At 38.8% G+C, this 13790-nt stretch overlaps 1 protein-coding gene across 1 annotated transcript in view; it reads right to left on the bottom strand.

Moving 5' to 3' along the window:
- Positions 1 to 7: 7 nt before the first annotated feature.
- The window catches only part of LOC101849911 (nesprin-1), a gene marked incomplete in the record, with an annotated part of 80509 nt that continues 66726 nt past the window's right edge, over positions 8 to 13790 (bottom strand). The window contains 19 exon segments of the mRNA XM_035968497.1: positions 8 to 220; positions 623 to 784; positions 1355 to 1516; positions 2080 to 2325; positions 2686 to 2778; positions 3526 to 3733; positions 4189 to 4307; positions 4927 to 5091; positions 5427 to 5573; positions 5930 to 6057; positions 6619 to 6814; positions 7323 to 7487; positions 8117 to 8257; positions 8958 to 9284; positions 10222 to 10386; positions 10811 to 10963; positions 11589 to 11745; positions 12171 to 12340; positions 12820 to 13140. Coding sequence (XP_035824390.1) covers positions 8 to 220; positions 623 to 784; positions 1355 to 1516; positions 2080 to 2325; positions 2686 to 2778; positions 3526 to 3733; positions 4189 to 4307; positions 4927 to 5091; positions 5427 to 5573; positions 5930 to 6057; positions 6619 to 6814; positions 7323 to 7487; positions 8117 to 8257; positions 8958 to 9284; positions 10222 to 10386; positions 10811 to 10963; positions 11589 to 11745; positions 12171 to 12340; positions 12820 to 13140 — 3438 coding nt within the window.

Here is a 13790-nt window from a genome sequence, read left to right as displayed (position 1 = left end):
AGGTCACTCATCTGTAACTAGCTTCCTGCTCATAGGACATGACAAATAAAAAACTTGAATGCTTTACCTTGACAAGGGAAAGAATTCCCTGGTACTTGTTGGTGAGTTGTGAGACCTGGGTGCTGAGACGCACATCCGAGCTGGTGTGCATCAGGTTCTGGGCGTCGTCGGTGAACCGATCAATCTCTGGCTGGTGGCTCAGGATTTCTTCCCTTTGTTTCTAAAAAATATTCATATGCCATTATATTAATTAAGTTAGGAATTCAGTGAAAAAATAGTCACATTATAGTAGGAAAAGGAGACGACGACAGGGACACCTAAAAGAAGAAATATAATACATCCACACAGGACAGCCCACAAACAACTTAATAGAGATAATAGTAGTTCACCCATCATGAACAGATGACGATCTTTAACAACCTCGGAGAAACAAAAGTAATATAACTTTGCTAGCTACCAATACAAAAATTAAATTTGAAAGAATAAAATAACCAAATGAAAGGAAAAGAGAGACTTCAAAAACCTCTCAATGATTTCTTAAAAAACACACTCATACACAAACACAAAATCTAGCTACCTTATATATAGTAATTAAATTTATCTGCAGAAATTTCTCACTAACCTTGAATTTCTCCACCTGAACTTGTTTCTCTTTGAGAGTGTTTTTAAGTTCATGACCTTTCACCTTGTTCTCCATGTTCTTCAACCACTCAGCAAACTGCTCGAACTTGCTCTCAAAGTCACCCCACATTCCCATGGTCTGCTCAAGGGAAGCCTCAGCATGCTGATAGGGAGAGGAAAAAAACAATGAATTATGTTTACATTACTTAAAAGTTTTGTTACTCTCTTTTGTTACCATTAGTTTAAAAAATGCACATTAAAAAAATAATTTTTAATACAATTTTAATACAAAATTAATACAGACAAAGCAACATTTTAAAGAACATATCATCTATTAAACTCATCTCTACGTACAATCACAGATGTGTTTATACAATGTTAAATGTTGTTAGTACAAATCTGGAAAAAAAACCCTGAAGAGTGCTTCAGATAAAACAACACATCTGCTTGGATTGTATAGTTACAATATAAACAAACTGTCTGTTTTGAAAATTAAAACCAACAGTTTCCAGCCCAGCTGGAAGCAATAAATCTTATATTATTATACCTCAGGAAATGCCCTCGGAAGACATATGCTATAGTACCAGATTTAGTTTCACTTTTGAGAGCTTGGATATTTCAACCGATTTCACTCAATTTTCTCCTGCTTTGGCCAGCAAATAATTATCAGAATTCTTTAATCTCGGCCGCGACATGGATACGCATTCAGCATAGTATATAGAACATGTCTCACCTGCATGAGGTTGAGATAATCCTTCCACTCTCGCTCCAGATGCTCCAACTCTCTCTGGAGAACGTCTCGTCCCTGAGGGGAAGTGTTTTGCGATGTGGTCGCTCCATATTGGCGGGTCAGCTGAAGCTTGCGCTCACCCTCATGAATGTTAGCAGCAAACTCCTGTGGATAAAAGATAATGTTGGCGGTTTTTGGGTTTCAAAAAAAGCATATCAACTCAGCAATAAAGAGTTAGTGCTGAGGAAAAAGCAGGATTGACAGATATATAATCAGAGGAATAGTAAAGAGATACAACATACTACGGGCCCCCTTCAATCACACACTGGACCAAAGATATAACATGCGAAATAAATGTGATACAGAAACAAATATGAAACAGTCCTTCATAGAACAGAAGTCATAGTTTACCTAATGAGGGATATAATTCACATCACAGGAAACGACAGAACAAAATTTTCATTACCTAGCACAATTGTGCAGCATGGATGGTCAAAAGAAAGAAAACAATTCAGAAAACACGCACAGCTCTAGGGGACATTAGACTTTTAAGTAGCAAAAACTAATTCTTCACAAATCACACATTTCCAAAATGTTCTGCTCTTCCTTGTACCAAACAACTTTACAACTGACAATCAAGCATGAAGCTTGAACGATTTTGTTTGCTTTAACACCTAAGCACTTTATACAACTGAAATGAAAAGTACCGTAAGTTTTTGACCACTCACCTTGAGTCTCTCTCTCTTTCCCTGCAAGGAGAGCTTATCACCAGACCGGTCGGCACACGCCTCCAGCCTCTCCCTGGCCGAGTTGAGCCAATCAGTGAAGTCCTGCGAGGCATCCTGGTACTGCTGGTGGTCACGCATGGAGCTGTCCAGTCGGTCAAGGATGCTCTTCGAGGCATCACAGATGCCGGAGTACTTGCCCTGTAGCTCTCCAACAAATTTGTTCACCTGACGACAGATATCATTGCTCTGTTAATTTCCGATAAATCATTTCAAAGCATCACAGATGACTATACAGAAGAAAGTTCATTATCATTATACTTCTAGTAAAATATGGATAACAGTAATTCAGATTTTTAAAAAATATCATAACTAAGATGAGAAAGTTCACTGAGAATTTTGAATAATTGAAAAAGGATTTTGAATTTCAGTAACCATTACAAAGTAAAAACATTTAATTAGCATTAAACTAATAGAAGTATTTGCTCCAAAACTTTTTTAAAATGTATCTGCTTTCCGCCAAAAACCCCTCATCTCCATGACCATTAAAAATCAGAAGGTCCTGCCAAGAAAGACGCTCATAAGAAATGTCGACCAAGTTTCTCTCACCTTTGCTGAGGGTGTGGAGTGTGTCAAAGCCTGAGCCTTCTCTGCCAAGTTCTCAATGATGTGTTCTCGGGACAGAATGTCTTGATGGAGAACCTGCGAACACATTTTCATTCTTAGGACAACATATAAGACAACATGCAAATACTTTTTGAGCCCAACAAATGGCATGAATTTGACTGACCGGACTACAAAAACACACAAGTATTAAGAGTCCTCCTACATATAATCAAAACTTCAAATTCGCAAAAGAAACAGTTTAAATTTTAAAAAAAAAAGAAAGACAAATGTACACGTATTCTCTCCCATAATTCTAAAGTGTTTTTTACTGATTTTCGTTCAAATAATGTCCCCCATTGGGAAACTAACATACTTTACATTTTCTCTACAAACTGTTGTCCCAGCCTACAGGTATATCGTATGTACATAGTTAGCAACCAAAAGTCACAAGAAAAGCTGTCATTTCCTCTAGAAAATTTCTTTACTATAGTGTTCTCCGTTTCCTAGGCAACCCTTGAAATTAGGTAACAATACAACAAGGACGAAGAAGCAGACAACCGAACACTACAAGGAACACCCACAACTATAAAAATACCACTTTTCTCCCCTTCACTCTGACACTGCATTTCTCTTAGCCTGAATCAATATCCTTTACCCTTCACCACCACCACCTTCATTATATAGGTTGTAAAGCACATAAAGCATGCTATTGAGCAGGAATATGCATTTATGTAAAGCGCCTAGAGCTGTGTTTACACGGGAGTGGGCGCTATAGAAATTATCTTCATTATTATTATTATTATTATAATATGCGCTAGGCAAATGCTACTTATTCATCATTACCTTATGGTTCTGTAGCTGGGCTTTCTTCTCTGGTAGAGTGGCCTGGAGCTGGGCATCCTCCTTCAACTTGACCTCCATGTCCAGCAGCCACTTCTGGAAGCCCTCAAAGTTCTCGTCGTACGACGACCACTGGTTCAAGTTCACATCCAACTTTCGCTGAACGTCAGACATTTCATCTCTTAGGGCCTCCCAGTTTTCACGTAGATTTCTGCAAGGAAAGATGATGACACTTATTATTCTGTACTTCCGATGTGACGTCAAATGGAAATAACAACTTCAATTTGCTGGACCACTGACAAAGAGAAACAGGACTATGGACATTGACATCAACAGTAAAACACTTTGTTGCATCTCAGCATAGGGTACTATCATGCGTTCTCTGACCTGCAATTTCTGGCTGACATTTCAATAACTTGTTTAAAATGTTTTCATTTCCAAAATGGAATACAGTTGAACCTGTCAAAGATGACCATCCATTGATGAAGAGAAAAGTAGTGATCTTAATACATGTGGTCTTTTCAGACAGTGTCATTATAATACAGAAAAAACACAAGGGGGGAAATGGGAGGTGGTTGTTTGTATGGGTGATTGTCTTGGACAGTTGGTCGTTAGAGCAGGTTTGACTGTATTTGCATTATTGGTTACCCAAATTATACGACCTACCTGATGTCTTGTCGAATGTGATCCCGGCCATCCGATGCAGTGCTGGGATAAAGTCTCTCTCCACTCTCAATAGTCTGGTGGATAACATTAGCCTTCTCGTCTCGCTCTGCCATCAATTCCTTCATAAGCAAAACAATATTTGCAATGTATTAGAGACTGTCATTTACAATTAAAAGAAAACATCAAAGCACTATAAATTTAAAAAGGGGATTATTTCAAAGCTTTGAAGATTGAAGTCAGTTTCTATACTTTTGTTACTTCAATACCATGCACTGAAGTATAATAACAAGGAAATCCATGATGAGAATAATTCCTATTATAAAGTGCCCCCCAAAAACCTTGGAGAAACATTGAATGCCACCTTTTCAGGCAGGATTTTCTATATTTCTCTTGCCTTGGAACTTCATTATCAGCAGTCCTACTTTTATGCCTTTTAAGTTAAAACAAAACATGCAACTTAAAATTTCAAAAACGTATACAAAGACCAAATAATAAAAAGCAATTAAAGACTATAACAGACGCCCCCCCCCTTCTTAAAAAAACGTTTTTGTTACGTTCTAGCATATTCAATTCAAAATCCTAACGCACAGAGCATACTCTGCAAGACAGCACTAAACTTATCTATAACAAAATGTATCACTGGGTAAAGAACAAGTCCAGAAACTACAGCAATCCCTATCACAGCAACATCAACAACAAACACCACTCCTGCTGCCAATGAGCAGATCTCGCTCTCACCTGTAGTTTGATCATGCGGTCTTCCACATCCTGTTTGTCTCCAGCAAGGTCTGCACACACCTGCAGTCTGCGTCTCAGTGTGTCCACGGCGTCCATGCATTGACCGTGGGACTGCTGGAAGGTCTGGTGTTCCTCCACGTACTCCTCCCATTTCCTGATCACATCCTGGAGGAAAACCACAAAGTAAACAACTAAAAAAGACATTCAATTTTGATTCAGCTCTGATTCAAACCAGCTGTTGAATTTGTCTCACAAAAGCTTCATACTAAATCATGGATTGACGATTTCAGTGATGATAATTTTTCAGAATATGAAGCACCACAATACAAAATCAGAAGAACTACAATTAAAAAGCTTATTGCCTATGTTGTGCTCTAACAATATAACAGGAAGAAATAGCTCTTTTGATTGATCTGTGGGTCCTCAATAAATATCAGTGCAGTTCCGCAATTAGAAATTGATTCAGAGCTAGTAACTAAACATGTGATGCAAGCACTTACCTTGGCCAGGCTCTTGAGTGTCTCGTAGCGAGTGCCCAGCTGAGTGCTGTAGTTGGCCAGGCGAGTGTCTGTGCTCTGCACCTGTGCTGCCATGTTCTGTAAGTCTGTGAACTGATCTTGCTTGGAGCTGATGTCTTGTTGGAGGCTCTGCAACAGACAGATGACAGAGTGAACAAGAAATTAACAATACTGTAACCACTCTCATTGCATTATCAATATCCCTTATTCTGGAAAAATAAAAACATCAAATTCATAGCGATTAAAGTAAGAAACAGTTTAGTTTCGTTTTAGCAAGAAATTCAAATTCAAAATGTTGAAAATAAGCAACAAACCCCCCCCCTCCCCCCCCCAAAAAAACCCCCAAACAACAACCTAACATAGGACACTGGTACAATTGCTAAAAGAAAGAAACAATTTTTTCTTTCTCCTGAAGAATTTTTCTTTCTTTGCTCTGTACATTTTCACTTCAGAAGGGTCAAACATTTTCTTCTCCCATTTTTCACCTTGAACATGTCGACTTGAGCCTGTTTCTCCCTCAGGGTAGATTTGAGCTCACTGTCCTTGAACTGGCTCTCCGTTTCCCTCAGCCAGCGGTTCAGAGACTCACAAGAGCCATCGTAAAGATCCAGGGCTAGAAAGAAAGAAAAAAAGAGTTAAAGTTACAATGATCAACTGATTGTGAAGGCATCAATAAAACATTCATAAGCTCTGTTTGTGCCAAAATATTTCAATATCCCTCAATTCAGTTTTCACAATTTCTACGGTATCACTGAGTGCGGCAGTCATGTCAGTGAGTTTGTAATTGGTTTTGTTAAGTTCTCTTACTGACATTCACTGGTAATCTAAGAGCGACAACAAGGTAAGGTATCCCATAATCAGTACTGACCAACAGTAAATCAAAAGAAATTTTCATAAAAATTGTTTCATTACCAGGAACATGGAAACAAAGTACGAACCTCCTTCTCATTCAAATACATATTTCTTTGTAATTAGTAACAAATAAAAATAATAAAAATGATTTCATCTATTCAAGCGCATATCCAGGCTCTACTGCATACCCTATGCAATTTACAACTAGTAATCAACCTAATATTTACAGAAGCATATACATTTCAGATTCATAAGCATTTTAAAAACTGTATCCCTCTCTATACATTTCCCACATTTTGTCCAAACGTCTGTAAGTTTTTACCTTGGATAGCCTGTGCCAGTCCTTGCTGTGTCTCGTCCATGCGGGTGACCAGAGCGTCCCAGTCGGCGGTCAGCGAGTCCAGCTCTCGCCGCAGGTTACTCTGTCCCGGGGGTGAGGTGTGAGGCATGATTCTCTCCCCTTGCTGGTGGGCTTGTCTCAGTTTGGTTTCTCCGTCACCCATTGTGGCCATGATGTCCTGTAACATTAAAAGTAAAAAGTATAAGATCTTGGTTTTGGGACACACATGGAATATCTCATTACTAAAGACTTTCCGAATTTCAACTGTTGGTTCTGACAGCAGTCCCAAAAAATAATTTTTTTTAAAGCAAATATAGTGTAAAACTATGGACTTTTGTAAATATGGTGTAAAACTATGGACTTTTGTAAATATAGTGTAAAACTATGGACTTTTGTAAAAGGAAAAAGCTGAAAACTGGCTTAAATCATTTCATGAATTCAAGTTCACTCATCATCTCAAGAAACAAGACCTTTGACGATACTCACTGGAACATCACTATTTGACAGTTCTCATAAGCTAAAGTATGCAACAATCGCATACATTATTGATTTATGTCCTACTCTTTTTTCTACATAAGAAGTAATTTAGGTCAAAAAGAAAAATGGTCAAGGACTAAAAAACCAACATTGATACAGAGAAGAACCTAAATTAAACAGAAAGACAAAACCAATTTCCAACAACTAACCTGTAGACGATCCAGCCTGTTCTGCAGGGCCTGCTTGTCTCCCCCCACCTCGGCGCACACAGCGACCTTGTCTCGTGTGGCAGTCAGCCAATCACGGCACAGCTGAGACACGTCTTGATACGACTGATGCTCGTCAACATATTCTTCTGCCTTGCGGACACAATTCTGTGAGGGGCACATTACACTCAATATGAGAAAATGAACGATGGCTCATCATGAATGTAAGCTTTCAAACCCTAGAAAAATTGCAGAAAATACTCATTTTTCCATCCACTTTAGTTAAAAATAAGGGACTATCGCATTAGTATCCACCTCCTGATGGATGCACCCCCCCCCCCCACAAGATAATCAATGTAAAACCCAAGTCACCCATACTACAGCAGTTTCAAGCCAGATCAGCTCTCTGGGCATGTACTGCACCCCTCACCCCTCTTCAACAGGAAACCATGCAAAATCGCAACACATATGGACCAACAGTGAGGACATTTCTTTTTTCTTCTCACAAGCTGCAGCAGATAATCTGGTGTGGTTTGCTTCTTCTTTCCTATCAAACATCTATCGTCCTTATCTCTCTTCCTCCTTTTTGGTGTTTGTTACTCTCTTGTAACACCTCTAATCTTCGGCACTTACATGACCTTATTGCGCTGCAAGTGCCCTAAAAAACTTACTAAGACTAAGACACTAGCAACAGACCTATCGATGTTGCAACAGCTATCCCAGAGCAGGATCTATAAGCCAATCGCTTGGATAAGAATAAAGCAGCGACAAAATGAGGTAAGAGACACAACGCTCACCTCTGCTGCGTTACACAAGTGGTTGTACTTGTTGTTGAGCTGCTTCAGTTTGTTCTGCACCTGGGCCGAGGACAGGGCTGTCCCTTTGTCACTGATGCTGTCCACCATCGTCTGATGAGACATGATGTCCTGGCAGCGAGTCTGTACATATAAAAGATCAGTGATGAAGCCCAACAGAAATATTGGTATTGTTGCTGTTTCAACAACAAAAAATTATAATAAAAATAGCAACATTAACAATTATCATAATAATAATCATAATAATAATCAACATCATCCTCATCATGCTAAGAATAATAATAATTACAGTCAAAATAGGGCATATCCAAGCTCTACAGCATGATCTATGTGCTTTACGACTATTATTACACCAGCAGATCATCAGCTTCCCAAGAAGCATACAGTACAAGCAGCCAATAAAAGGTTTAAATACTAACAAACTGTCATGATCTTAAGTGGAACATAAACACAAGTGGTCAAGCGGTTAGTGAACTTTGGCAAAATAAATAAACCAAGCAACAGCTTTAAGGTGGACAGTCACTGTCTTAGCCAAAAACCAGGGCATTGTCAAAGGAGTGTTTTTGAAATTATAATAATGGCTTGATATCGTATTATGTGACGTGATGTAATTAGCTGAATTACTGAAAGCATTCACAACACAACATTGAAAAGTAAATTTCCCCATAATGTTAAAAAAAATAGATGTGTTCTTTTTCTTTCCTTTTCTTAACTCAGTCAGTCTCTCTCCATTACCTTATAATGCTGTAGTAAATCTAAATGTAGAGAGATATGTGTCCTTTTTCTTTCCCTTTCTTAACCTCAGTCATTCTCCCTCCCTTACCTTATAATGCTGTAGCAAAGCTTTCTTCTCCTGCAGAGTGGCCTTCAGCTCAGGATCTGAGTCCATCTGAGCTTCCACCTCAGCGACCCACTTCTGCAGCTGCTCAAAGTTCTCGTCAAACGACTGCCACTGCATGCGGCTGCTATCCAGCTGTCGCTGCGTGTCGCTGAGGCTGTCATTGAAGCCTTCCCAAGAGTCACGCAGGCTGCGCAGCTCTCGACGTATGCCCTCGCGACCTTCGTTTGACGTGTTCGGGTACAGCTTCTCTCCTGCCTCCAGAGCGGAGTTGAAACAGGAGGCTCCCTGCTCCTTCTGAGCCACCAGGTCCTGCAAAACACAAACAGTCACTTAGATTAGCCAATAAGAAATGACAGAAAATATGTAACTTATTTTAAGCCCCCAACAAGCTATAACTTTGACATAATAAGTAGTTCACAAGTTGAAAGATTAGATAAAGACCAAAAAAATGCTACTACTACTGTATGCAGTAAATGTCAATACAACCTTTAGTAGCCTTGACTGAAGGTTAGATTTTTTACTTAAGAAACCAGAGACAATAACCAGCTACTCAGAGGAGGGGCAGGAGGTTCATAACAAAGACAAAATCAGGCAGGAAACTCACAAACCGTGATCAAGGAACATGGTAAGATAAAAAAAGTTTTGAATTTGTGTTTTGGTATTCAATGAATACCTTTCTAACACAAATAAGATTAAGTGAGGGCAAGCCTGTTGGGTCCAGTGATCTTTCGCTTGCAAGAATAGACCCTCCATAAACAGTGTAGCATGGAATAGAGCTGGAAAGAAGCGATATTAGGTTCAGAGAAAAGATGCCAACCCTGTACTAGAAAAGTTGTGAGATTTGAGAGCTGCTCTATCAGAAGGGATGTTGTACCCCTTACTGATGAGACAGAAGACCATTTCGTAGCCATCATTCAAAATTGGAATTTGTCAAAATTTTAAAATAATGAAAACCAAGTATGTTTCAGTTTCAGAGTTTGATGAGGCACATTCATTGGTTCTAGTCCCATTCCTCTTCTTTAAAACAGTAACAGATTAAAATGAATTTTACATTTTGTATTAACACAGTGTTCTGTCCAAAATAAAACAGTTTGTTCTTTTCTGCTCCTCTTGAAAACCAACATTTTGATATATGACATTGATGAATGAGGGCGACAGCTTGTATTCATTCATATTGTTAAGTGGTTTTAACTACAGAAACAAATATAAAAAGAAAAAGGAAAAAGTCAAGACTTTGAGCACAAACCTTTACAATAGACAGCTTCGTGTTGAGAGAGTCCTCATCCCCGACCAGGTCAGAACATTGCTGCAGCTCTTGTGTAGCCATAGTGAGCCAGTCCTGCATGGCCTTGTGTCTGTCGACGTACTGCTCATGGTCCTCTATGTTTTGGTGGCAGCGCTCAAGTTGTTCCTGCCACAGCACAACATTCAATGCAAAAATTCCTCATTTTTTTGGGTTCTAATATCAATAAAAGAAAACTAACATTGACGTCATCAAATTTAAGTTCCTCTGAAGATATAAAAGTATTCCAGTAAGCATTTACATAATATATTTTAATCTTGTAATTTTAATAATAACAGTAAATTTCATTTATACAGCACATTTCAACTAAGAAAAAGCTCATTAAGCTTTACAACAATAGTAAGAACATGGCTTCCAGTAGCGATCCTTTCACTCCCTTTCCCCTCTCACTCTCTTTCTTTTTTTCTCTATTGTCCCTTCCCACTCCCTCATTGTAAAGCGTATTGAGAACATTCTTAGCGGGAGTGCTTTATATGAAAGGATTCATTGTAAAGTAGGATAATTAATTCCACCAGAAGACATGAGTTCATACCTTTATGGCAGAAGCCAAAGTCTGGTATCTGTTGACCAACTGACCAGCATAGGAAGCAGTGCGGCTATCCCCGCTGGTGTGGCTGATCTGTTGGGCTGTGTCTCGCATGTTCTCAAACTCGTTACGGTGAGACTGAACAGCCTGCTCAAGGGACTGTGAGGGAAATATGACAAGTGGAGAAAGCTCGTGGTCAGTTCAGGCATTGGCAAAGAAGTTGATGGATCAAAAGCGGTGTCTACACAAATCTCATTTGAAAAAAGAATTCAAGCCTGGAACTTGACTTGTAGTCCATTTTTATTACTCCAGTGAAGAAAGTATAAATCAGATTTGTAAATTCTTAATCTTAAGAAGTATTTTGTAGCGGTTGTACCCTCTTCTTTTTCTAAAAGATTATTACAGCCTATAATTCTACATACATAACTAGAATTTACGAGCACTGGTCTCACCAGCTAAAAAGTCTTAAAGGATTAAGAATTGGGTACATGGTTTATGCATTCTATAAGAAACTCAGAATGCAACATTTCATAAAATTGGAGAGAAACATTTCTTTCATAGTCTTAACAAGGTAATTAAGTTAGCATCAAACTCCTTAAAAAATTGTAAATGCAAGTATGAAAAAATAAGTATTAGCAATCTTGGTATTTAAAAATGATAAATATTTCTTACGCTTTCTAATAACCTCTAACATAATAATATCAAACAATTTATTTTTTCCGTCATTTCAAAGAACAACATTTTTCTGCATGAGACATAACTAAGATTAAAATATAGATCTTACCTTAAACAACTCCAGTTGCTCCTTCTTGCTGGGCAAATCCGGTTTGAGAGCCGACTCTGCCCTCATTTTGGTCTCCGTGTCCTTGAGCCACTGCGACAGAGCCTCATACCGGTGGTCGTACTGTTGCCACTGCTCCATGGAAGTCTCAAGCTTGGATCTGACGATGGTACGTTAGTTCAAAATTATCATTCTACTGGAGAAAAACTTAACGAGATGCAAATATCGTTTACTAGAATCAGATTTTCTAAACTCGAAATTCCAAACAATACTCTCTCTCTCTCACTCACTCACTCTCTCTCTCGCGCGCGCGCATTGATGGAAACACCCTGTAACATTGCACAATTACAGAAATGGCATTATGAGAAATGAACTGCCCAGATGTAGGGATAGATGCCTCCCACTCTGTAGCCTATGTAAAAGACATACCAATTTGACAATGAGATGGTAAGGCTGAAGTGAAAACCTTGAAGATCTACAGCAGGTTGCTCAGTTTATGTGCACAACCGGACTGACTGTCTTACTGTCATAGAAGTAGGAGGAGGAGAAGGAGGACAAAGAGGATTCATTATATTTTTCACTCACTGTGTTTGCTGCAACTGTTTAACCAAGTTCTGCCACTCTTTCTCCATCGACTTGCGATTTGCCTCCAGCTCAGACTGCTTGGCTTTGGGCAGAACTCCCTTGATGGCGTCCAGCCTGTTAGTGGCCTCATGTCTCTTGGCCTCTCCGTCCTGTAGACTGGCCTCCAGGTCCTGGGCAACACAAGACAATGTGAGTTTTGACAGAGAAAAAACTTGATGTTCAATACAAGACCATGTGAGTTTTGAAGGTAAAAATATTTGATAAAAGGAGCAAACACAATCATTCCTGTCCTAAACGACCATTACAAATTTGTTCCTATAGCAGAAAAGGTACTTTCACGGTTGCAAAAAAAAAAAGACTAGAAATGATATTGGAGTACTCATTTTTTTTGCAACGATTATAATCAAGTGTAAAACAAAATTTTGCAATGTGTATTCATTGTTGTGAAACTTACGTTTACCCAACCTAATGAAAAAGGGAATCGGACATATTTCAATCAAGCATTAAGCCATTCTTCTGTTCTCTTCTTGGACTGTGAACGTGTAAAGCTATTTCAACTTAGTACCTATTCTTATAGCATCAAGGTTTTTTAAACCTTACTTTTTTTTTTTTAACAAGGAGACAATAATATCAAAAATAAATTTCTCACCTTGATTGTGGCCAGCTTCGCCTCAATGCTGTAGCGGTCCCCAGCGATGTCTCCACACCATGACACTTTCTCCTTGGCAGCGTTGAGCCAGCGCAGCTGCTGCTGTTGAGCCTCGGCACACTGTGACTCCAGCTGTCCCAACAACGCGTCCTGTACACGCTCGCCTCGCTGGACCAGAGCCTCGTACTTCTTGGTGACCACAACGCCGTCCTTGGCCAGACTGGCCGTCTCGGAGGATGGGTATTTCTTCTGTAGGGAGCTGGTGCGGTCCTGAATGGCTGTGATCTGTCGCTGGTGGGATGCCAACTCTTGCTGCAAGTTCTGGGAAAAGAGAAGAGGTAGTCGGAACAAATTAGCGAACAGATGTAGAGAAATGATGTCAGTAGAGACATTCCCAGTTGACAAAATCAAATTGAAACAAAAGTACAGACAAAATATCAATGAATGAGAAATTATAAAGGACCAAAAGAGGAAATATCCTTTAAATACCTCCATTACTTTCAAAATTAATCAATATATTTCTTTCCAAGTATTAGGGTGAACAATTCAAAAGGATATTTAACTTTAACCTTGAAAAAAAAAAAGCATTGATCACAGACACTAAAATTTCATGAAATGAAGAAGCTTTTCTTTCAACATGCAGATATGTCTTGTCTTCATGCAAACTTCCAACATTCAAGACACATTATTCCTCAGATCAAATAGTACTTTTTTTAAAAACAACAAACAGGGATGGACATACATCTTTATACCTAATGCTGCTGTGTCATTGACTAAACTGTGCAACTGGACTAACTTCAAAACACTACACAAAATTTCAGTACTATTTACTAGCCAGAAAACTAGGAAAACAACATACCGTCTCCATTATAATAATGATAATAATAATAATAATAATAATTAGGCCTGTAACAATAATAATAATAATAACAAAAATAATAATAATAATAATAACAATAGCAGTAATAACA

This window comes from Aplysia californica, unplaced genomic scaffold (genome assembly GCF_000002075.1).
Source record: "Aplysia californica isolate F4 #8 unplaced genomic scaffold, AplCal3.0 scaffold00062, whole genome shotgun sequence".
Lineage (NCBI taxonomy): Eukaryota > Metazoa > Mollusca > Gastropoda > Aplysiida > Aplysiidae > Aplysia > Aplysia californica.
This window is presented reverse-complemented; position numbering and strand designations above follow the sequence as displayed.